The sequence below is a fragment of the Rosa chinensis genome, chromosome 7 (assembly GCF_002994745.2).
Source record: "Rosa chinensis cultivar Old Blush chromosome 7, RchiOBHm-V2, whole genome shotgun sequence".
NCBI classification, from domain to species: domain Eukaryota; kingdom Viridiplantae; phylum Streptophyta; class Magnoliopsida; order Rosales; family Rosaceae; genus Rosa; species Rosa chinensis.
In genome coordinates, this window is record NC_037094.1 from 56610403 (window position 1) to 56634400 (window position 23998).

The 23998-nt window shown below is 37.0% G+C and overlaps 1 protein-coding gene and 1 long non-coding RNA gene across 23 annotated transcripts; one reads left to right on the forward strand and one right to left on the reverse strand.

The window, feature by feature from the left end:
- Positions 1 to 310: 310 nt before the first annotated feature.
- On the forward strand, positions 311 to 952 carry LOC112178232. Its single transcript, XM_024316410.1, has one exon. The coding sequence runs from the start codon at positions 311 to 313 to the stop codon at positions 950 to 952; it is 642 nt and encodes a 213-aa protein (XP_024172178.1).
- A 9562-nt stretch (positions 953 to 10514) lies between these two features.
- Positions 10515 to 23160, reverse strand: LOC112179613. 22 transcript variants are annotated; one of them, XR_005803924.1, is made up of 14 exons: positions 22915 to 23160; positions 19786 to 19873; positions 18671 to 18944; positions 18484 to 18578; positions 17717 to 17772; positions 15718 to 15844; positions 15215 to 15222; positions 14599 to 14677; positions 14056 to 14093; positions 13885 to 13948; positions 12681 to 12891; positions 12524 to 12594; positions 12291 to 12430; positions 10878 to 11160 (listed from the first exon to the last, which is right to left on the reverse strand). It is a non-coding gene; the product is annotated as an uncharacterized LOC112179613 (long non-coding RNA). The 22 variants fall into 22 exon arrangements; XR_005803929.1 differs by having other exon boundaries at positions 12681 to 12840; positions 22915 to 23159; XR_005803921.1 differs by lacking the exon at positions 14599 to 14677 and having other exon boundaries at positions 10879 to 11160; positions 22915 to 23158.
- Between the last annotated feature and the right edge of the window lie 838 nt (positions 23161 to 23998).

Genomic DNA, 23998 nt, shown 5'->3' on the forward strand with positions numbered 1-23998 from the left:
TGAATAATAAAATTCAGAGAAGAGCAACACCTTAGGGAAAGGTACAGACTGCACATCCTTGCATGCATAAAGAACCTCCTCAAAGGAAGTATTGACTCTGAAGAAAATTTAAAACGTAAACCTGCCTATAAACCAAAGTTATTTTAAGTTTTTAACAGAAAACCTTTTTTTACTGTATATGAGACGTCTGACATCTTTCAAACCATTGAACCTCACACCCCAGTTCACTTAAGCACCAACAAACTTACTTACCTCCTTAAAGGACCATATATCTCAAAGTGTATCAAAGGAAAAGTTTGCACAAGTGCTTATGGTCTTATGGTCTATATGGAAAAATAGGAATTCTCAGTTATGGGAGGACAAAAAACAGAGGCCAATTGAGGCAGCTATGTTAAGCTTGGGTTGGTATAACGATTTCAAGAAAGCTAATGGTAGTGAGGCTACTCAACAAAGACAAGTCATGCATTGGACTAAACCGGAGCAGGGGTGGTTCAAGTGCAACAGTGATGGTGCTTACATTGCAAGCTCTCGTAGAGGAGGTTGTGGTATGGTTATACGGGATGAGAGAGGTGACTTCGTTGCGGCGGCGGTCAAACCTTGCTTGCAATTGACGTTACCATTCCATGCGGAATTGATGGCCCTCCTTGAAGGTATGAAGTTGGCAGAAACTTTGAATTATTGCAAAGTTATCTTTGAGACAGATTGTTTATTACTAGTGCATGCTTTGACTCAAAGTGCAGCTGATTTATCAAGCTTGGGTCTTATACTTAATGAGGTGAAGGAGATTATGAGTAGACACCCAGAGTTTAGGTTGATTCATGCTCAACGTGAAGCTAATAGAGTTGCTCATGTACTTGCAAATCATGCTCAAACTTCTTGTGAGAGTCAGAGTTGGTTTGTATTTGCTCCCGAAATGATAAGGGATGCCATCTTAAACGATTGTAATCGTTAATCTTTTTCAATGAATTTATATTTCAAAAAAAATAAGTCAGCAATGCTAAAATATTGATACATAAAACACAGCAGAAAATAAAATAAAAAATTGAAGGCAAAAGAAGCACAGCTGAATGATATATTATCAACAAAAAACTATAGAATCTCATTGTTTCAAACTCATACGATAATCTGTAAGTTACTGTCGTATCACCAAGTTTGGTAATCATCCTCTCATTTCTGCAGTGAGGACTCAATTGAACATCCAAATATGTATAATTCTCTGAGCCTGTGCCACCTTCAACCATTGACAGGCACAGTGTTTTCAACCTCTCCCAACACGGCAAGAAATTTAGTTCCTGGACTAGTATATTTTAAAAGTGATCACTAAAGGTGGTTTAGAATATAACCATCAAATACACGATTCTGTCTGTCACCTAATGTTGCAAAGTAATAACGAATGACCAATCATAGCCAATTATTACAGATGCTATAACAAATTGTTGTCATATCATCCTATGGTACACTTAAGTAATGATGAACACTTGACATCAAATGTACAAATAGCATGCAATAAGAAAAAGAGAACTCTGTTTAAGTATAATGTATTTGAGAGAGATTGATGAGAGAGATGTGTTCTTATTATTGAGAATAGGAGCCCTATATATAGGGATTACAAAGTGCTAGTTCTAATGTTACAAGGAATACCAATCCGTGTAGGATTGGGAAATCTAGAACCTTCTCTCCTATTGCTACTCCTAGTTTGATAAGGCACACTAAATCGATATTCCTTCAACACTCCCCCTTGTGCCGCTTCAAACTTGGTGGTGACGCTTCATCCGTTGCCTCGTTAAAAACCTTGCCAGGTAACAAAAAACCCTGTGGGATAAAAATAACCCTGGTCGAAGGACAAAAAGAGCACAACACGTCTTTCACTCTTCGAGATCGAACATGTAGACATCATAACTCCCCCTGATGTCGATATCTCCCCCTGATTGCTATAATCGTGGGAGTTCGGATAACTTTCTCAATCCGATGCTCTTCACATGTTTCTCGAAGGTGGATTTAGGTAACGACTTAGTGAATAAGTCCGCTACATTATCCTCTGATCGGATTTGATTCACTTCAATCTTTAGAAGTGATTGTTGTTGCTGATTATAAAAGAACTTAGGCGATATATGCTTGGTGTTGTCGCCCTTGATGAAACCTAACTTCATTTGTTCAATACAAGCTGCATTATCCTCATAAATGCATGTAGGTTCATTTGTGGTAGACTTCAAACCACAACTTCCTTGAATGTGTCGAATTACGGACCTTAGCCATACACATTCACGTACAGCTTCATGTAGAGCAATAATCTCTGCATGATTTGAGGAAGTAGCAACAAGGGTCTGTTTTGTAGACCTCCAAGATATCGCAGTGCTTCCCATGGTAAATACATAACCAGTTTGGGAGCGACCTTTGTGAGGGTCAGAGAGGTACCCTGCATCAGCAAAACCCATCAAGACATCATTGTCGTTTTGATGGAGGGAGATAGGAGAACGCCGGCCACCATGAGCGGTGGCGGCGCCGGCGGCGGCAACTTGGCCGGCGGCCATTCCATGGACGGGGGCGTTTTGCCTCTTGGGGTCCAATCCCAATTTTCCGTCATTCCTTTTCTCTCTGTAGGGATAGAATAGGCCCATATCAATCGTACCTCTTAGGTATCGAAAGATTGTCTTTATACCAATCCAATGGCGGCGTGTTGGCGCAGAGCTATGTCGAGCTAACAAGTTCACTGCGAATGAGATATCCGGTCTTGTGTATTGAGCTAAGTACAATAATGCGCCTATTGCACTCAAATAGGGCACCTCGGCCTCTAATGGTTCTTCGTCCTCATCCCTTGGACGAAACGGATCTTTTCCGGGCTCAAGACTACGGCCGATCATGGGAGTACTCGTAGGCTTTGCTTTATCTTCATTAAAGCGCCTTAGGATTTTCTGAGTATATGCAGACTGATGGATCAAGATTCCATCACTACGGTGCTCGAGTTCTAAACCGAGACAAAACCGTGTTTTCCCAAGATCTTTCATCTCAAATTCGGATTTCAAGTATTTAGCAGTTTCCTTCAACTCATCTAGAGTTCCAATTAGGTTCATGTCATCGACATAAACTGCTACGATTGCAAATCCGGAACTTGTTCTTTTAATGAACACGCATGGGCATATTTCATTGTTAATATATCCCTTCCCAATCAAGTAGTCACTTAGACGGTTATACCACATCCGTCCGGATTGTTTTAATCCATATAGTGAGCGTTTTAACCTTATTGAAAACGCGCTCCGTGGTTTAGAGCCACTTGATTTGGGTAATTGAAGTCCATCTGGAACCTTCATATATATCTCTGAATCTAGATCCCCATAGAGATATGCTGTAACCACATCCATAAGCTGCATGTCAAGTTTTTCGGAAACTACCAAACTGACGAGGTAGCGGAACGTTATAACGTCCATTACGGGAGAATATGTCTCCTCGTAGTCAATTCCAGGGCGTTGTGAGAAACCTTGCGCCACAAGGCGGGCTTTGTATCTAACAACCTCGTTTTTCTCATTACGCTTTCTAACAAAGACCCATTTATGGCCAACAGGCTTTACACTTGGGGGTGTCTGCGTTACAGGCCCAAATACCTGTCTCTTTGTTAGTGAATCCAATTCAACCTGGATTGCATCTTTCCATTTAGGCCAATCCGCTCTTTGTTGACATTCTTCAACAGAGCGAGGTTCGATATCATCATATTCTATAATTCCTTTTGCAATATGATATGCAAATGCATCATCAATCGCCATAGAATTTCTATCCATCATCTCATGTACACTAGTGTAATTTATGGAGATCTCTCTATTCTCTGGAGTTGGTTCTGACATTGGAGCGTCCCCCAATGATGTCTCTTGGACATAACCATAATCCGGAATATTCTCATGAGATGGATTATTTACATCGATGATTAATGGATTATTTTGTGCCGAACTCGCTTTCTTTCTTGGGCGAGAATCCATCGAACCTATGGGCCTCCCGCGCTTCTTGGCGGGAGCCGTGGGCCTAGCCACAACGTCACCATCATTGAGAGATGGGATGTTGGCGCCATGCTCATGCATTCTTGAGTTGGCGTCATGTCCTCTACTTTTAGGGACATCAATCCTTGCAGGCACGTTTGCAGCAGGTATGTGTGATCTCGTCACTTTAGCGATATCAGAAAACGCATCAGGCATCGAATCTGCTACGTTCTGAAGATCGAGAATTCTCCGCACTTCAATTTCTGACTGTGCGGTTCGGGGATCAAGATGAGACAGAGTGGGGACAGACCACGACAATTCCTGTCGTTCCTGTTGAACATTGATGTTCTTATCTCCCCCTAACGACGGGAAGACTGTCTCATCGAAGTGACAATCCGCAAATCTAGCGGTAAAGAGATCGCCTGTCAAGGGTTCTATGTAGCGGATAATCGTTGGAGAATCATATTCAACATAAAGGCCTAATCGTCTTTGAGGACCCATTTTGGTGCGCTGTGGCGGCGCAATAGGCACATAGACTGCACACCCAAATATGCGTAAGTGTGAGACATCAGGCTCATACCCAGTAACCATCTGGGACGCAGAGAAGGGTTGAGTGGCAGTGGGCCTCAGACGAATAAGCACAGCTGCATGCAATATTGCATAGCCCCAAGCAGAAATAGGGAGATTGGTGCGCATCACCAATGCTCGAGCTACCATTTGTAGTCGTTTAATGGTGGCTTCTGCGAGACCATTTTGGGTATGAACATGAGGAACAGGATGTTCAACATCAATCCCAATGGACATGCAATAATCATCAAAAGTCTTTGATGTAAACTCCCCAGCATTGTCTAATCTTATAGACTTAATGGGATGATCAGGGTGGTGAGCCCGTAACTTAATTATTTGTGCTAGGAGTTTAGCAAATGCAGCGTTCCTTGTGGACAATAGCATGACATGTGACCAGCGTGTCGATGCATCAACCAACACCATAAAATATCTAAATGGTCCGCATGGTGGTTGAATGGGTCCACAAATATCACCTTGGATTCTTTGCAAGAATGGTATATTTTCTTTGGTGTCCTTTGCATAGGATGGTCTCGATCCTAACTTTGCTAAAGAGCAGGCTTTGCAGAACGAATGATGGGCTTTGGAAACAACCAATGAGGATTTTGGTTGAGCCATGAAGTCACAATGGACCTTAGAAGTAAAAATGGGAGTCAAGGGAGCAGGGGTGGCGTCAAAGCCACCCTTGGGCCGCAGGGGGATGGCGGCGCCGACCGGGGATGGCCGGACTTGAGGGGGGAAGGCGCCGTGAGGCGCAGGTGCTCCTCCTTGATCCAAATTTCGAGTTTTACTTCCTTTCGTTCTGAAAAAGGGATGTCCGTGTGAAGTCTTTAATATACGGATCATCATGTCACGACCTGGGTGTCCCAAATGGTCGTGCCAAAGCCTATACGTGTCGGAATCCCATAAATCATCTCTCATGACATGGTTGGATTCAATTACTCGAATAGTGGTTGCATACAACCCACTAGAGCGACACATAAGTTTCTCTAATACTCGTTTATTTCCGTAGTCATTAGAGGTGATGCAAAGGAACTCTTGTCCATTCTCACAATGCGTTTCCGCATGAAAACCATTGGCTCTTATATCTTTAAAATAATAAAGTTCGAAAAACATGTCTACGACATGAGATAAAATAAATCGATACTTTATTAATAATATCCAATGATGACACCAAAGTTTCGTGACCATAATCTAATCCAATATAAAAATCAAATCGTAGACAAATCGTAGTCACTCTATCCGTTCGGCAATTTCAATTTAGTTGTGACCAGGTAAGGTAAGGCGAGATTTTGGTGGAGCGTTGCTCACTTTTAAAACCGTTCTCTCATATCAAACCTTGCCTAGACATCACAAGTACTCTTGAGTACGCCTAGAGGGAAAGAGTTAATACAATAAGTCATTTTATTGATATAAGGCATAATTTCCATGACATAATTCTTGGAAAAATAAAAGACTATAAATAAAAATCTGCGGTATTTTGTCTTCATCGCCAGATTTAAAGTCTTTGTGAACTCGAAGTCTTGATCACCATGATGCGACTACCTTCGTAGGTACATTGCAAATTCAGGTCCATTGATCAGACGTTCCATATCAGAAATAGACACCATAAAGAGGATTCTCCCTTGATTGAGGCGCATTGGCGCAATATGCATAGTCCCTAGGACTGGTGGCGTTGGAAAGTGGTGCCCATGGCCAACGTTGGCTCCATGGTTTCCAACCCTATTTCCCTCAAAATCACGCCTCCTACGGTCGTGGGATTGTCGCCTTGAGCGATTACCTTCTTGAGCATTTCGATCGTATGGATCATGACGTCGAAGGCGACTTTCTCTAGCCATAGGACGATGCTCTTGATAGCTATCTTGAAGCCTATCAAATATTCTTTTCACAAGTTCATTGCCATGTCTTTCAGTAGTGACCATAGCTTCAATAAGCTGTTGAAAACTTGTGATCCGCCTTGCATTTACATGAGTCCGGAATAAGTCAGAGGACCTCATAGCATAGACGGGGAAGGTATTGAGGGTTTTCTCAATCAATTGGTCTTCTGTGATTGTTTTTCCACAGAGACGCATCATTGCTCTGATGCTGAGAGCTTCCGAATAAAATTGCATGACAGTGTCAAATTCAGAAAAGCGAAGATGTTTCCATTCTGCTTCTGTATTCGGAAGTATGGAGTCACGAACATTGCCATATCGTTCGTGAAGCGCATGCCAAAGCTTTATGGCGCTATCCTCATTTATGAACTCAAACTGTAGGTCACTATCCATGTGACGTTTCATGAAGGCAAGTGCCTTGGAAATATCTTTCTCAGTTTGAGGGTCTGGAGCTGTTTCTATAGGACAAAGCTCTTGGATTGTATGCAATAAATCACGGGCAATGAGGTGGATCTCGACATCAGTGACCCAAATTAAGTACCTTTTGCCTGCATAATCCAATGGAACAAAATCGAGTTTGTTTGTGTTTGACATCCTGAAAGATGAAACAAAACAAGTTAGTTTCGGAGTCAATGCTTCCACGAAAACTAAATAAGATTTCCGAGCTATGCTACCAAGAAATCGATTTCCAAGAATAATTGGATTAGACCGAAACAATGATGTTTATATGGTCGTTAATCGATGCTTACGGACGCTCTAAGTCCGAAGTCTTACGAACGCTCTTAGTTCGTTAATTGCGTGAATCCCCACGATTCCGCTTTTCTCAAAGATCGAACCCACGTTATAAGAAAGGTGGGATGTAGAAGAAGGGAGGTTTTCAAGTCCCCGAGAAAAGAAGAAATATTTAAATTTCGAATTATAGGAACTTCAAAACTTACTCTTTTGAATACTTACTTGGTGAAAATTCGGAGCAGATTCTGTTCTGAACAGCTTGTACCTCGATTGGTGTACAGATCTCAATATGACTCCGATAAGGCTGAAATTCGGAGGTTAGATGGAAGAGACAGAGACGAACAACTTTGATGAAGAAAGTTTTTCGATCTGAGCTTCTGAACTAGACGTTTCGAGGCTTGCAAGAAGACGGATGTGCACAGGAACGGGAAAAAGATGCAGTGGGTGTGCGTTGGCTTGTTTGCGCAGCAGGGATGCTTCGGTGGCAGCAGGCTGGAACGCAGGGCTGCAGGAAGGGGGGCAGCAGGGGCTGCTGTGCAAGGTTGCAAGCACACGGGTGCTCGGGCTGCAGCGAAGGCTCGGCTAGCTCGGGCTAGGGGCTGCTTTGTGAATGAGTTTTGGTTTTCTGTTTTGTGGTTAGAGTCGTGCTGATAACGTGTTTAAGTATAATGTATTTGAGAGAGATTGATGAGAGAGATGTGTTCTTATTATTGAGAATAGGAGCCCTATATATAGGGATTACAAAGTGCTAGTTCTAATGTTACAAGGAATACCAATCCGTGTAGGATTGGGAAATCTAGAACCTTCTCTCCTATTGCTACTCCTAGTTTGATAAGGCACACTAAATCGATATTCCTTCAACAAACTCAAATATTCATGGAAAAGCAGAACTGATATGGAGAATCCGATGCGAAAAGGACTACTCTTGTAAATGACTATATGAAACATATACGATTGAACTTTAAAGAGAAGGTTATCTATTAAAAGAACAGGCAGTTGTCAGTTTATCTCAGAGGTCTTTGCCAAGAAGGTATGCTCCTTGTCAAACCTGAATTATTGGAAGAGAATCCTGAATAAGCCAAGAAGAAATGTGAAACAGCAATACAACTTCTACAAATGTTGATCAATCGAATTACAAATTATTGTTCTACGATTTTTTTTTTTTTTTTTTTTAAAGGTAGGTTCATGAACTTCAGAACCAATAGAAAGTTTGGTAAAAGAAGGGTGTTGCACCCCATCAAAAAAAAAGACAAAAGAAAAAAAAAAAAGGGTGTTGCAAGAAATAGACCAAGTTTACAAATATCTCAGCAAATGATTCTGTGATGATTTCAAACTTGATAGGAGGAAACCACAATTACATTTTCAGGAGGAATGTAGCATTGACTACCGGTTTAGTACATCTAGTCACAAGGCAAGCCATGATCATGTTTCTGGCTATGTCAGCACCAGAGGTTCATGCGGTAGTCTAAAAATTCTCTTGCCTTACTGTTGAGATTAACATGTCCAGATCTCCCTTTTCCAAGTATGTGACATCCAAAAATGCTTCTTCACAGCTATTGACTAAATTCAACAACTTCAATATTACCAATACAACTGGAAAGGCAAAAAAAAAAGTATTTTAAGGAACATGTTTCGGGTAGCATACTAGTACTTGTATGTAATGTTTATGCAAGATGCTGTAGAATTCATCAGCTACCTGCACAACACGTCATAGAGCACAGAGGAATCCATTTAAATGCTAAAATTATGACATAAGTAACAAAGGAGAAAATGGTCTTCTTCCCTGTCAGAGCATTGAAAGGTAGAATAAGGATATGTTTCCAAATGACCAGCAACACAAAGCAACGGTCCACAGCATATTGGCTAGTGTCTAAGCAAGAAACACCGAAAAGTTCTATTTTATCGAAGATACTCCCTTAGTAATCAATTTCCATATACAAAGGGTCTTGCGCTTAGTCAAGTTTTATGGAACCCGTATTTTCAAACAAGCAATGATATTTCCAGACAGTTTTGTTATTACAAAAGATCTCGCCCTCAAGATCGAGGTGTGTATTGAAGAGCAGGAATTGAAATAAGAATTTTTTTTTTTTTTTTTTAACGACTTGCCCTGACAATTCTGATACTCATAAGATTCTTACCATGGAATGAAGAATTTGACATTTAAGGCTTTAATGCAATCATCTCGATAACAAAGCTATCTAGAGAGAAATGGAAGAGATGAAAGTGATGGGTTATAACTTATAACATACATTTATGTTTGAGTTGTGACAGCCCTGGATCAGACGATTACTGTGTCAGCATGGACAATGGGAGTGTTTGGGGAGCTATCAGGATAGCATGTTCAATGCTTCAGATGAACTGGGAAAACACTTGATTACCAATTTCTTGAGGTTCTTATGAAATGCAACCTTGAGCTCTGAAAAGGATATCTAATCAAGGATGGCAAAAGGACAGATAAATATCAATCAATTACATCTATAGCAATGTCCATCCAAACCATATAATTGGTATAGCTCAACATCTGAAGGTTCTTAATCGGTAGAAGTAAATGCATCAATACAATCTCAATCACAGAGTTGTAACTCTACCATATGCAATTTCCAAGGTTCCATTAAAAACAAAGTGTATTACTAAGTTTCAGTTGGCAAATAAGGTGAATTAGTTCGAAAATCTATACGTTTGCGAAAGATGAGACAATATCTAAAATTTTAGAAAGAAAACGGAAAGAGTGCCAGTAATGCATGGACTACGATGGTAACTGTAGGGGGGAAAAACTGAAGAGATTGATTTAAAAAACAAAAACAAAACATGAAGTTAAAATTTAAAAGATTAAGAATTTTATCAAATCTATGATAAGTTGATAAAACAATGGCGCACTAATAAAGGAGAGCACACATTTAGTTCCTAGTTCAGTACCTTAAAAGAACTTTCCACAAAATTAGGAACCCAAGAATTCAATGACTTCAACTGCTCAACATACTAGTGCAAAGTAACATAATTTCTCAGCTTGGCAAGCAGTGGATACTAACTTAAGCAGCAGAGTGCTGGTGGTAATACAGATGTTTATCTTTTAGCTGCCATCCTTCTGCATCTGAAGCACTGATTTCTTCTATTTTAACTCCATAATGCTTTTCACCAAGTGTATATATATGTCTCCTGATCATCTTATCAGATTGTCCACTAAATTCTTGTCTATGTTCCGTGGTTCTACACACTTCAATTTCCTAGCATCTTCTAATCTGCCTCCACTCATATCCTAACCTTCCATATTTTACTCAATTAGCTACATCTCTCAAAGCATCATCAGAGTTGGAGACTATTTTTGAAGCAAAGAAGGCCGACAAGGCGACAACCTTGGCTGGTTAGAAGCAACCTGTCAAGTTGGTAAGGAACCCCTGCAATTAGCAAAAGAAATCCCCTCAAAATGAAGATTATGAAGAATGTGAGTAATGTCTTCAATGCCATACTTTCAAATACCAAAGGGGAACGTGAGTAATGTCTTCAAATCATGACTAGCAATGAGGGGCAGACATGTTAGGAACTCCTGCTCTAACTATTTTCCCTCAACAAAATTTGGCTAATACAATGTCTACACTTTACTGTCTGTTGCATTTAATATATACTAGTTAGTTTGCCCGCATGATGCTGCGGGTTTGTTTCTTTTACTGAATTTCATATGTAATGTAGTGATAACCATAAGCTTAGAAAGATATACATATTACAAAAGCTGGTGTTCTAACCAGACTTTTATACTTACTTAGTTCAAAATTGGATATTCTCGAGTAGAAGCTGGTATTTTAACCAAGCTTGTGCAGTTACATTTCTCAAAAAATTCGTATTCTAACTGCAGCTCTATGTTATATACAGATTACAAAAGTGGTTACCACCATGCCAAATAGCCTACATTTTTAGTCTGGACCAATTATTCTACATGAGGTCTTCAGATGTGTCATTAGCTGCTTCATCTACTGTTGACGGCTGTGTTGGTCAGCAGTTCGTTTGTCCTTAGATGTGATGGGCCGCCACTGATATATTTGAATCAAGAATAGCAACATATAATAAGTAGAGGAAAATGAGACTAGGTAATGAATCAACAGGTTATAACCTAATTCATGTATTTTTACCAGCAGGTTATGAATCAAATTAAGGATTCTCGCCACTGTAGTTAATCAAAACTCATTCAGTTGCAGTCTAGATTTTTCCTAATCAAAACACAAAGGTGTTCATGAACATAAGTGAAACTAAAAAAGAGGATGAGCAAGTTATGGTGAAGAAAGACAGAGAACGCAGGGTGTACTAAAACTGAAATTGAATTCAATCTGTTGAAAGCAAGGCTGTAACATCTATGTAATTTTTTGAGATTGGGGTTATGTGGCTGTGGCAATGGACTCATGAAAACAACGCTATGATAATTGGTATTCTGTATTTTCCGTAAATGCTTAGCAGGGGGATGATTTAAATGTGGTCACTAAAAGCTGAAAGAAGAAGGGTCCAGAAATAGCAGGCATTTTAAGGCTACTGTAATTATTCATTATATGATGTGTCTGCTTGATGTATTTCCAGCCACAAAGTACTTTAACTGAGCTACGTTCATCAAAAAATATAATATGGAAATTTGTTTATGAGACTGATATAGCAGCAAACATCTCATGATTACAAAGACCTTCACGATTCATATGCTTAGACCAGATCATAGTGTTTCTGTTTGTTTCCTTTCAAATAGCTATGAAGTATAATTAATGGGGAAGGAGCAGAGAGGATGACATTGTTCCAGCAAACATAGGGAACAAACAGATACAACACCAACAACAATCTAAATGAGGATAAAAATAGGCTGAAAACTTTGATTCCAGCATATAAATTGGAAACTGGAATGAAGGGTCTAGACGAATTTCACGCATCAACTCCTTGTTAACAAATCATGCATATCTGTTACTACTTAGAACCATAGTGGACTGCAGACTGATGAGCGATGCTAAAAATAGACTAAACTAATCTATACAGGGAGGGAAAAAGAAGTGCATCAATTCTTTCCCAACAACAAATTACCGCTCCTAGTAAAGATAAATGGAAACCAAATTCAAGGAGGTTTTTAAGTTAGCATGCAAGGGTATAAATTAATATTCACATTGTAAGAAAGTGACTGCAGCCTTACCAATAGCAGCAGTTATCTTGGATGTTGTCAAAATTATCACATTTGGTGCTGATTTTGACTTCTCCAGCTGAGTTAGTAGCGCATTCACCATCTGGCATGTTAATTTGAAGGTGCCATTTTAGAAAAGAAGCTGGTGTGACCTGAATCCAAAATGTTAATATAGACGTTTGTTTTACATCTGATCAAGAAGCTTAGAAAATAGCCTGCAAAAGAAGGTAGAGAGAGCCTGGTACCTGAATAGAATCTGAAGGTTCAGAACCTGATAAAGCAGATTTTGTAGCAGCAGCAAGGCTTTCAACTTCATCTGCAGCATTGCCATACATTTATAATCAAGCCAGGTGGAAGAAAAATGAGCATAAAATCAAAAATCACAGTAACATTATATCTCACCAATCAAAATAAATACCAGATTGGTTTCCTCCTCTACCTCTCTTGAATTTTTTGGAAAGCTTTGCAACCTTAGATTAATGGTACAACTGCATGTTCCAAATCCAACTTTACTTTACAAAAAGCAGACACATTCAACTTGCCACTTTCGGAGAACCATTTGCTGAATAGAGAATGTGCATTAATTTCAACCAATTGGGGATTGTGGGTTTATCTGTAAAGCATAAAATGATGAGTACTTTCAGTTATGCATTGAAACAATTTGGTTCTTTTCCTCAAATGGCATGGAAAAAATTCTTTGATGAAGCCTAATCCATGGTTTCATTTTGGATACTGCTTGAAAATCTTCGATAGCATTTACAGCATGCACTTACCTTTGTTAGTCATAACCAGCATTTGCAGATATGATTCATGATTAGCATTTGGAATAAAAGAACATATTCTTATAGATATTCCTGAACAGAACATAGAATATACCAAGCATATACCATAGACAATATAAAAGAAACGGATAACACAGGATCCGACATCCATGCATATCAATGATACATATACAATGACACACATTAATACTAAATACAAAAGAAAATGCAGATGTCTTTCTGCATAAATTTTCTGTTCATCTGTTAGAAATTTGACTGGGATCTATCAATTTCTACTCATCTTATGGCTCTTGCCAAATTAAGATGATTCATATGGCTATACAAAACAAAATTCAGTAGTTCTAAAAGAACAATAAACCATTCAATTCAGAATTTGTAATACATATCTGTAAAAACCAACAAAATTGCACTATGTTTGGAAAACTACATCCAATAGCTTTCATGAAAACGCCCAAATGATGTAGTCGTAGCAATAAATGGATCAAACTTGTACCCTCTTTAACTTTGTTTGTGTACTATAATTGAGGTGGACTTGCTGATTTGTTTGTGAATTTATGATGTCAGAGGACCTCATGGGATAACAACATTAAAAGCAGAGGGAGAGTATGCGATTGAATAAAAAGCCCTGGAAGATCTAGCATAATTCAGATGATGTCCCATTACAATACCTTATTTCGAATTGGTTGCATACAACTACCATTAATATTGGGCAAAATTTGAATTAACAGAAATAAAAAATCAATACAAAAAACGAACAAACAAAATGGATTCACAATAGATTAAACTGAACTTGAAATTTCAAGATTCTGGAGAAATGAACATACCACAAAAAACTGACATGTCTTCACCAAACAACAATTTTGACAATCTCTTTCATCATATCCATCTCTGAATTTACAACAACCCAAAAAGAATTACAAAAAGCACAAATAAAAAAGGAAATAGTATCAAGCAATTTGCATTCCTTTTGAATAAGAAAGAGAAGCTCTCCTCACATTCATCATCGCTTCGACGGCTGCCTAGCATTCATCATCTGCGAAGATTTTAGTAGTGATCAGTGAAGAAAAAGAAGGAAACTCATTGATATGCAACGTGACAGACCATCAAATTAATTTGGTTTAAATACAAACCACCAAATTTAAACTTAATTTTTTATGATCAAATTCAGAAATTTTATTCATGTAAGTAGATCTCAAGCAATGTGCCCGGGAATTGTCGAGAAAAGAGAATGAGACTTGAATGTGTTAAACTTTGGGCACAATGGAGCAAGAGAATTGTTGGTTAACTAGGTTTGGTGAAAGAAGACCGAAGAAAACAAAACATCCTTTCAACACTACATCAACTCAACAACCATCCTATTAAAAATCAAAACCCCAATCAGTTCAAAACGAATGAAACCAGAAAACAAAATCAAAGATGATAAACCCACAGAAAGGACGAATTGGGTATCGTCCAAGACAAACCCAGACCAATTCCTCCTTTTATAGTTCAAAATTCAAACCAACAAAACTCAACCATTACTTTAAACCACCAATTACCGATCTCTCTCTGTGTCTGCAGTAAAGCTTTTGTGCCAATCCTCTCTCTCTCTCTTCTGTGCCGACTATCAGGATTTACCTGCTGAGTTCAAGTATTAATAAGCATTTGGTGTTTAGAGCAGAAGCTCTGGGAGACTGGGAATTGGGATGGCGGAGGTTGCTGAATTTTACGTGTAAGGAGACCGTCTCTTTAACGTGTGTTGATGGCAATTCAGTTAAACTCCCAACATGCAGCGGTAGAATACTCATTTCGTTTGTCTTTATTTTGTTTGAGTATAGAGTTAACTAGTTACAAAGGCCCGCGCGATGCTGCGGGTCTTTTAGCTGTGATAATAATTGGTGTATTATTGCAATAAAACCGAATGAGCTAGAAAAACAAAGAAGAATAGGAAAAAAGCTTTTATGTACATTGATCAGTAGATGTACAAAATAGAATGGTCCTAACGGTATTTTGAAATATAAGCATTATCATATATCCTTAAATGTTATGAAATTTGGTAAAATATAGTACTCATGAATTTTTGTTACCAATTTCATAACATTTTATATAAGCAGTGGAAAATAATTCACTTGCAGACCACTTCACTGTTGTGATTGCAATTAATTTGTTGCTCACCTACAAATCTGGAAGAAGAATGAATCAGAACAAATTGAATATAAAAAATTATTAAAAAAAAAAAAAAGGAAGAAGAGGGAGAGGTCTCATAAGATTGAATGCAAAATCAAACAGACCATGCAACATATCTGATGCATGAATAATCTCAACCACAAATAGCACAATATTGGACAACGATAGAAAGACCAATCTGAATATACTTGATCTCAGAAAACAATTTCTGATACTGACATTAATATTTTCAAGGGTTTAGGATCTAGAAATCAGGGCTCATAGTTTACAATTTATCAACTCAATTGAAAAAGTAGGAAAAACTCAAACAAAGAAACAGTATTTGATTTCCTTCAAAACAACAACCGTATAAACTAACCACATATGGATATTGTAAATATATGTGAAAAGTGTATCACACTTCCAGAGTTTCATGCTACGGATATTATGCAGAAATTCATAGAGCATGCTGCAATGAGGTGGACTTGAAAATGTAGACAATGATGACTAACCAATCAATATATATGCGTGCTAACATGTATCAGAACACAATAGGAAAGTGTGGTTCATTCCACCAAAAGATATTGCCTCTGCAGATCTTTCCAGAGCCTCAAGCTGCTCCGAAAACCTTTTTGTAGCCTGAAATCACCAACAAACAGCAAACCAAAAGCAAGTGGAATTAAAAGTTTGAAGGGAGAGAGAGAGAGAGAGAGAGAGAGAGAGAGAGAGAGAGAGAGAAAGAGACAGCTGAAAGAGAAAAAGCATCAACTTAGGTAACCTAATTTTTATTTGTATCATATAAGATGTACAATTGATCTAGGATTAAACTAAAGCCATAAGAATCCTTGTCAATATCTAACTTATCAGTATCATTATTGCCTTGACTTCAAACTAAAGGTCAAGCAATTATACTCACTGGAAAAGAACTTCAAATTGGAACACAGTGATTTTGATTTAATAACACATATGACCTAGACTAATCTATACCTTTCATCCTTACCAATCATATCTCCACTACATAACAAAACAGTTATCTGCTCAGAACCGAAACTAAGACCATGTAGAGACGGCTCATGGATTGCAGCTCCAAGACATAAGTTTGTTTAATGGTTTTAACTAACTTAGTCTTTGCACTGAACATTATGACAAACATAGAAAGAACATTGACTAATTAGAACACTGGTTATTACCCAAAATAACATTGAATCTGACCCATTGCAACAATGCTTCCATGATTGTGAACAGTTTTAAAATGTAAACACTAAAATCATAAACATGTCACACATCCTTTAACCTTGTTGACCAATACTGGCCCTTTAATTTACATGGAAAAGCTGATGCAAAAAGCCCTTTATCTGTTTCTGTTACTTTGCCATTTGCTTCTTGATACAATCTTTCATGCCATTTCAAGCATGCATACAATCTTCAAAATTTATATTCGCTTTCACCTCTCTAGCTAAATGAACTTTTGAACACGAATAAATTTAAATACCTAGAAATACATTCATTTAATACACACAATTGTAACTGATTTAATCGTTTATACTAACAGCTTTAATTGATCATCATATGTATCAAAACTCAACATGAACTGATCATGAACAACTATTTGAATTGCTTTTAATTATCTGAATTAAACATGTTACTAAAGCTTTGCTTGTCAACAATAAAGCCTGTTGGGATAAATAGATATCAATTGATTGCTACCGTCATCGCTTTTGGTGGAGGAAGATTTTATTCCTTTTCAGTACCACATGATGATAGCAGCAATAATTCAGATTTCGATACCTACTGGCAAACTATCAAGGCTTTGAATGAAGAATACAAACTAAGGGGTATAAGCATTAACTCATAAACTACAAAGAAGGTAACAGCTAAGTTAGAAGGGAAATACTAAACTCATCCCTTACAAATTAGGAGAATAAATCCTTATTTCAAACTATAAATAACTTGACTAAAAGGAAGAGAAATCTTAATTAAATTTGGAAACAAAAGAAAACAATCCAAACACTGCACTAATCTACGTTCTTAATCCAGACTAAGAGAAAAGAAGGGGTCTGACCCCATTGCATTTTGTATATAAACCTCTCTCCTTTATCTCATACTGCAATTGCACTAATTTGAAAACAGCTTAGGAAATTTGGGGATTTTTCTTGAAGTTGAGGAGTTCATCAAATGGCTACTAATGGAGAACGTACTTGTACAAAACGGCCTCCGAGCCCCTCTCCTGTAAGAAATGCCAAATTCTTTAAGGCAAACATGAGAATTTTGGTTACTGGAGGAGCTGGGTTCATTGGCTCTCACCAAATTCTTAATTTTAGAATACCCTAAACGTTGGCTGAGACATGGCATTCACCTAATTCTCCACGGATATGCAATAAGGTCAAGAAAGTTTTACCGTCTTTATTTTCTGAAATTTGATCAGTGACACTTTATACAGAGAGAGACAATACAATCAAGATACTTGAGATATAAATACATATGGAGGAAATAAGAATGTAGATCATTTACCTTTGCAGCTATCAAATATATTGAAGGATTAGGCTTTTAATCTGTCACACCATCACCTACAAACAAAAATGGAAGGATATTTGTGAACTTAAGTGTGAGCCAGGTATGCAAATGGAAAATCTACATGAGTACGACAAAAACAAAATCACAATTTAACTGAGCCTTTTCTAACTACCAAAAGACCACAACCTAGATCTTTATATAGCAAATTCCATTGTGCTATCATGTAGGTACTGAAGATTGAACGGAATAAAAAAAAAAAATACATGGGAGGAACAAAATCAGTCAACAAATAATGAAAATATGCTCCCAACATTGCACACAACAGAGAAGTTAAGAAATTCAGTGCTAACTCTCCCAGTGATCTTTATGCTGTCAAGCACTCAAAATTAAACCCCCAAACACCCAAAACAGATCAAACCAGATGATTCCAGGCTCCGAAGTCCAAATTGGCTCTGAAATTTAATCCCTTTTTTTTTCCTTTCTTTGTGAATGCGTTGAAAGAGAAACATAAAGACAGGAGAAAACTCATCGAATTAATTTGGGGAAATAAGGGATCAAATAAAGCTCTCCAGCTTACGATGGCCAAAATGACATTCAATATCACGTCTAGAAATAAAACCTCTCTTTCTTTCAATGTGTGTCATAACCCAAATCACCACCATTCACATGTTAATATACAAATACACAAATTTCAAACACAAAAAACTCACTCAAAACCACAATCCGAAACAACTGAAGAAAAAAAACCCAAATCAAACACATACCTCTTCTTCTATTAAAACCTTCCTCAACCCAAACCGTCCTCCGAAAGTCGACCGAAATCTTCAATATTTCCTCTTCTTTTTCCTACCCCAGCGGTCTACGATCAAAATTGGAAATCCCACATCAAATCCATAATTCAAAACCCCAAATTTTAAATCAAATCTAGCACACAAACTCTGTAAACCAAACCTTTTGTACTTGTTATCAGGCCAACTTTCGTGCCAACCCAACCTCAGTATCTGGCAGCTTCACGGATGCAGTTGAAATTGTCAAACAATCAAGATCAATATCTGCGTTCGACGACTCTCTATACACTGTTGCTTTCATATATTTAGAATTTGTCTCAACGGAGGGCAGAATGGTCTTTTCCGGAGGAGACACTATTCATTCCTTTTGTCGTATGCGAAATGAACAGGAAAAGTGTAGTTTAGCTTTCGTACAAGCAATAGTTGCCCGCACTTTGCTGCGGGAGTTAGGATTGTTAGTGAATTGTTTAGGGAAGTAAGTGATTGGATATATAAGAAGTTGTGTGTGGGATTAAAGAAACTGAAACTGAATACAATTGACATGAAACTGAAAATGAAAGAGTAGAAAAGAAAGTGTGAATACAGCTTAGAAAAATGTTTTGGAAATTGAAGTAAAGATCCAATCTAGGAGGCTGGCAGAAGCAGAAATTGCAGAAGGAATTGAAGAAGTTCGCAAGGAAGTTCAAGCAACCTTGGAGGCCGGCATGCAGATTTATTTGGACGAAAACTGTTGCTTGATCTTGCGGAACTATGCAACAACCTTAAAAATGCAATGATCTTGTTAATTTAGTCTTGACACAGATAGCAAGGATAATATGGTTTCACCACTCAACACTATGATTTCATTTGACTTCTACCAAAACAGAAAATGAGAACAGTTGTATTGAGACTCTCTCTCTCTCTCTTATATATATATATTATATATATATATATATATATATATTATTTACACCATATGATAACACTTTAAACAGAGAAACTATAAATACATCACTGATGAAATAGAATAGAAGTTTATATCCAATTCGAATCATACTTAACATATTTACAATCAATCATGAGATGATCCAAAAATCATCAAATTCAAAGTGAAAGTGATACATTATATAAACACAGCATAAATCTGAGTACAAATTTTACATCACTTTGAATCAAAATGTAAAAAAACTGAACCAAATAGCATCTCCGAACATATTATCAATATATTAATGACTAATTTACACTAATACCAACAATGAACATCAATATGAATATATCAGTTCTGTGTCAAGCACATACCTGAATAGCAATAAGACAGTGAGATAATCCCAAACAATGTACACAGGAACAGCGGCAGAAGAATAATACACACTTCTTTGCATACAGTCTGAGAAACACAAATTTGAAAATTAATCATTAAGCTGCCAAACAACACAACCAAGATATTATCATTTAGCAATCACATTGTTAGGTAACCATTTGTAGACTTGAACAAAAGTGCACAATATCTCTAAACATTTACAAACAATTGCATGAGATTATTTTGTTTAATGAAAGTTAATGACATGTTTCTTTCCAAATCCATAAGTTTTTTTTAATTTCCAATACTGTGTTTCTAGCGCTCACCTATGCACACTATATATTGGAACTGACCAAACAGAAAGAAACTGAACTGCATTGCAAAACTGAACTACCAGACAGCGAAAACTCTTATCTTCTAATTTTTTCAATCAATCATCAAAATTGCAAAGTGCAGGACAAACAAAATACTAAAAAGATCAAAATCCAAAATCTGTATCACTCAAAAGGCAAAGTCCAGAATATGATCATAAACCTCACAATTAAAATGGAAATCTTATGTGATTCCTCAAACTACATAAGAAAAGATTATATAATTCACTCAGTTCTTAAGATCTTAAAGCAGGAAAAACCTTTTGAAAGAACTCTGTATGCAACAAACTAATGCCTTCTTATAAAGTAGTTACTTCTTGTAGAATACTGAAATCTGAACAAAAAGAAGAAAAAAAATGAAAATCAAATAAGGTTGCAGGTAGCATATATATAAACCATTACTTAATTGCAAAGAACTGATATCATTTTCATGACTCAATTGCTAAGCAAGTATCATTGTTCTAAAGTGTAAGCATTATGAATCAGAAAATTCAAATTAAAAAAGATGACAAAGACGAAAGAATGAACCAACTACAAAGTTAGAAATCAAAAGCAAGAAATTGAAAAGAAACATGGAACAAATTCAAATTCAATTAGTCAAGCCGATAGACTTGAACAAAGAAATAAACGCAAAATCTGTTTTCAATATACTTAGGTTATGCAGATCATCTAGTTATCTAAGTCTTTACTAATGCAAGAAAAAGCGAATAGCAATCTCTATTGCTACTGCTGTTATGAATGTTGACAGGTTTTTGCTAAAGTGAGTAGACACTGAACCTGAAATAAACACCAAATCTACACCAAAATAAACACTGCAATAATCCCAAACAATATCTGAAGATGAATCCAACAGTGAAATAACTTCTAATAACGTGTACACAGTTTTGCATAAAATCTAACTTGAACATAAACTGAATCTAACCACAAACAAAAGCCAGTAAAGAAACAAAAGTAAAAAAAAAAAAAATAACAATGTTCATAAATATCAAAACAATGTTTCAAAATAGAAGGAAACACACTTTTTCAACGCTCTGACAACCATTTAAGCTTTCGCCACAAATATCAATTTAGAACAATGACATAGGAAATATAAGAATAGCTTCAGCCAAAAAAAAAAAAAATTGCTTCTATAATTTGTAACTACAACAAAGATATAGACATAACACATATCAACAACCAAATTCAATACCATGTTCTTGATGAAATCACAAAACAGCAATTGAATTGAACTTATTTAAACTGACCAAAGTCAATTTACAAAATGTGACTCAAAATTATCAAAATATTTAGCCTTTTGAACAAAAAAAAACCATACCCCCTCAGATTCTTCATGTAAAACAAATACCATGAGAGAACAAAAATAAAATGATCAAAAAACCGAACAAAAGTATCTAAATGAAGCTAAATTTACCTGCAGCTAGCAGTGAAAGATTTTACAAATTTAGACACTGCAATACACTCCAAAACCTAGACCTCTTTCTTCTTAACTCAAAGCTCAATCAACTGAACTCTGACTCTATAACTTAGAAGAATCTGCTTTTTGTGTGCTATTAGTTCCAATTTTCCATGGTTAGCATATATAGTATAAAACTACTAATAAGTAGATGCTAAGCCACCAACTAAAAACATGAACAACACTAAAAGAAACTAAGAACAACTTTCACATAATCATATGCGATCAAACAAAACCCCAAAAAAAAAATAAAACACCCACTGAAATTAACCAAATCCCACATATTAGACCAATTCTCATAAGCATGACCAAAACATAAAAAGGCATAACAGGACCCATCTATATTGATTGTAGTTCAGATATCAAGAATCCATAAAACATAAATAAAATAACAACAACGAAGAACGGCTGATCATTATGAAAACCAAATAAAAACAACTTCCTGCATTCTATATTTAAAACCTGCAGTAAAAAGTGTATACCCTAAATAACACAAAAACTTTCAAACCAAAACAATGCAATCTACTGTGAACCAAACAATGTCATTATATGATAGAGAAAGCAGATAACAAATTCGTTTTCCATTTTTTCTCTTACTTTTCAAATTAACTATGAAATTAAAAAATGGCAGCAAAACTTCTAATGGGACGATGAAAGATAACACCAAAATACATAGAGATAAAGAAGAGTACAAAACAGAAATGCTTGTGCAGCATATATACCCAACTCTCAAAAGGGGATTTCAAAATGCCATTAAGATGAAGATTGCCTAGCTGTTGCCTAGATTGATAATTATGAACCGATTTTGTATAGACAACAAAAGAAAACATGGTAATGTGGCAAAATTTCAGAAAACCTAAGAAAGTTCTTGTTAGCAGTTCCAAAGAAATCATATATGAAGGCCATGTTCCACACGTATTCTTTCCTTATGCTATACCCCATTTGACTTATATCGCCAATTAGAGAAGCAAATATTGTGTCAATTTCAAGCTTATCAGGAATCCATAAAGCCATAGACATTACACCGATCACAGCTTTCTCTATCTAAACCCTATAATTATAATTGGCTGCCCAAAATTCTAATACCTTTGAAGCAAAACAGTAGATCATCTCATCTAATTTCAACAATAAATTTAGAAACTAAACAGTAGCCAATCAATCTCATAAATAGGTCATTGTTCGAAACAGAACACCTCCCAATCTTAATACAGGAAAAGAGAAACCCAAGCATGAAACAATCAAATTCAAGGAGATTAAACGAAAAATAGACACGCTTATGTCGATCATAGCACAAAACCCCTCACCTGGTTTAGTTGTAGCAGATCACCTACCCCCCCCAAACACGATTATCCTAAAGCCGAAGACAAACCAAACCCATTGTTGGAAAACAGAACAACCCAGGCACGAAACGAAACAATCAAATCGAAGAGATTGACTGTTCTGTGAGTGAAGAAAAGCACGCAGCAAAAAACAAGGAAAATCTCAAAGGAGGGCAGAACGGTCTTTTCCCGAGTAGGCACTATTCATTCCGTTTGTCCCTTGCGAAATGAACAGGAAAAGGCTAGCTAGTTTGCCTTTGGTATATCTAGTAAAATTAAATGTGGCATGCATCAATGCGTCATGGTACCATTCCCCCAATTAGCTGGTACGTACGTACTTGGCAGCGACTTGGTTTAGCCATAAATACCATCTTTTCAGTAGAACACTAATCTGAAACTTTTACAAAGAAAGAAGGAAGGACAAGGCAAATGAAAGGTCCATGAACCTACAAACGTTACAACTCAAAGAGTTTGTTATACCAGCAACCAGTTGGGTTCGACCGCTCAGAGCCCCTAACTTAAGACCTGTATTGGGATCAAGAAAAATCAAGCAAGGCATGGCAACAGAAATATAGCCATTAGGTCGATTTTCAGATTACTGTGAGATGCCTTGAAAAGCAGTTGACATATCTCCCACTAAGTTTCACCGTGAAGCCGGTCAGTTCCTTAGACGACTTGACATTACTGCCCTCGGGTTGCTAAGAATGAATAACAAATATAAATTTCAATTAAGACATTCATTTTCATAATATAATCTATTAATTCAAACTATCATTTGAATAAAATTTGCAGTTTGGTTTCGGTCTCGTTAATTTCCTTCGTTTTATATCTTCTATATTAGAAGCTAAACCTGGAGACGATTGTATGCACCAATAGTGCAAGTGCACTGTCGGTTATTTTAATCTCTAAAAAAATAACAGCCGCTCATTTAATCTACTCCTTTATATATTTTAATATCAAAAAAATTATAATCATTCATGTTGCAAGCACCCATGCACTGACGGTGCATGGAATACACCCCGTTTAACCTGACTGGAAGGCATTGGTTTCCATCTACGAATAGAAATCC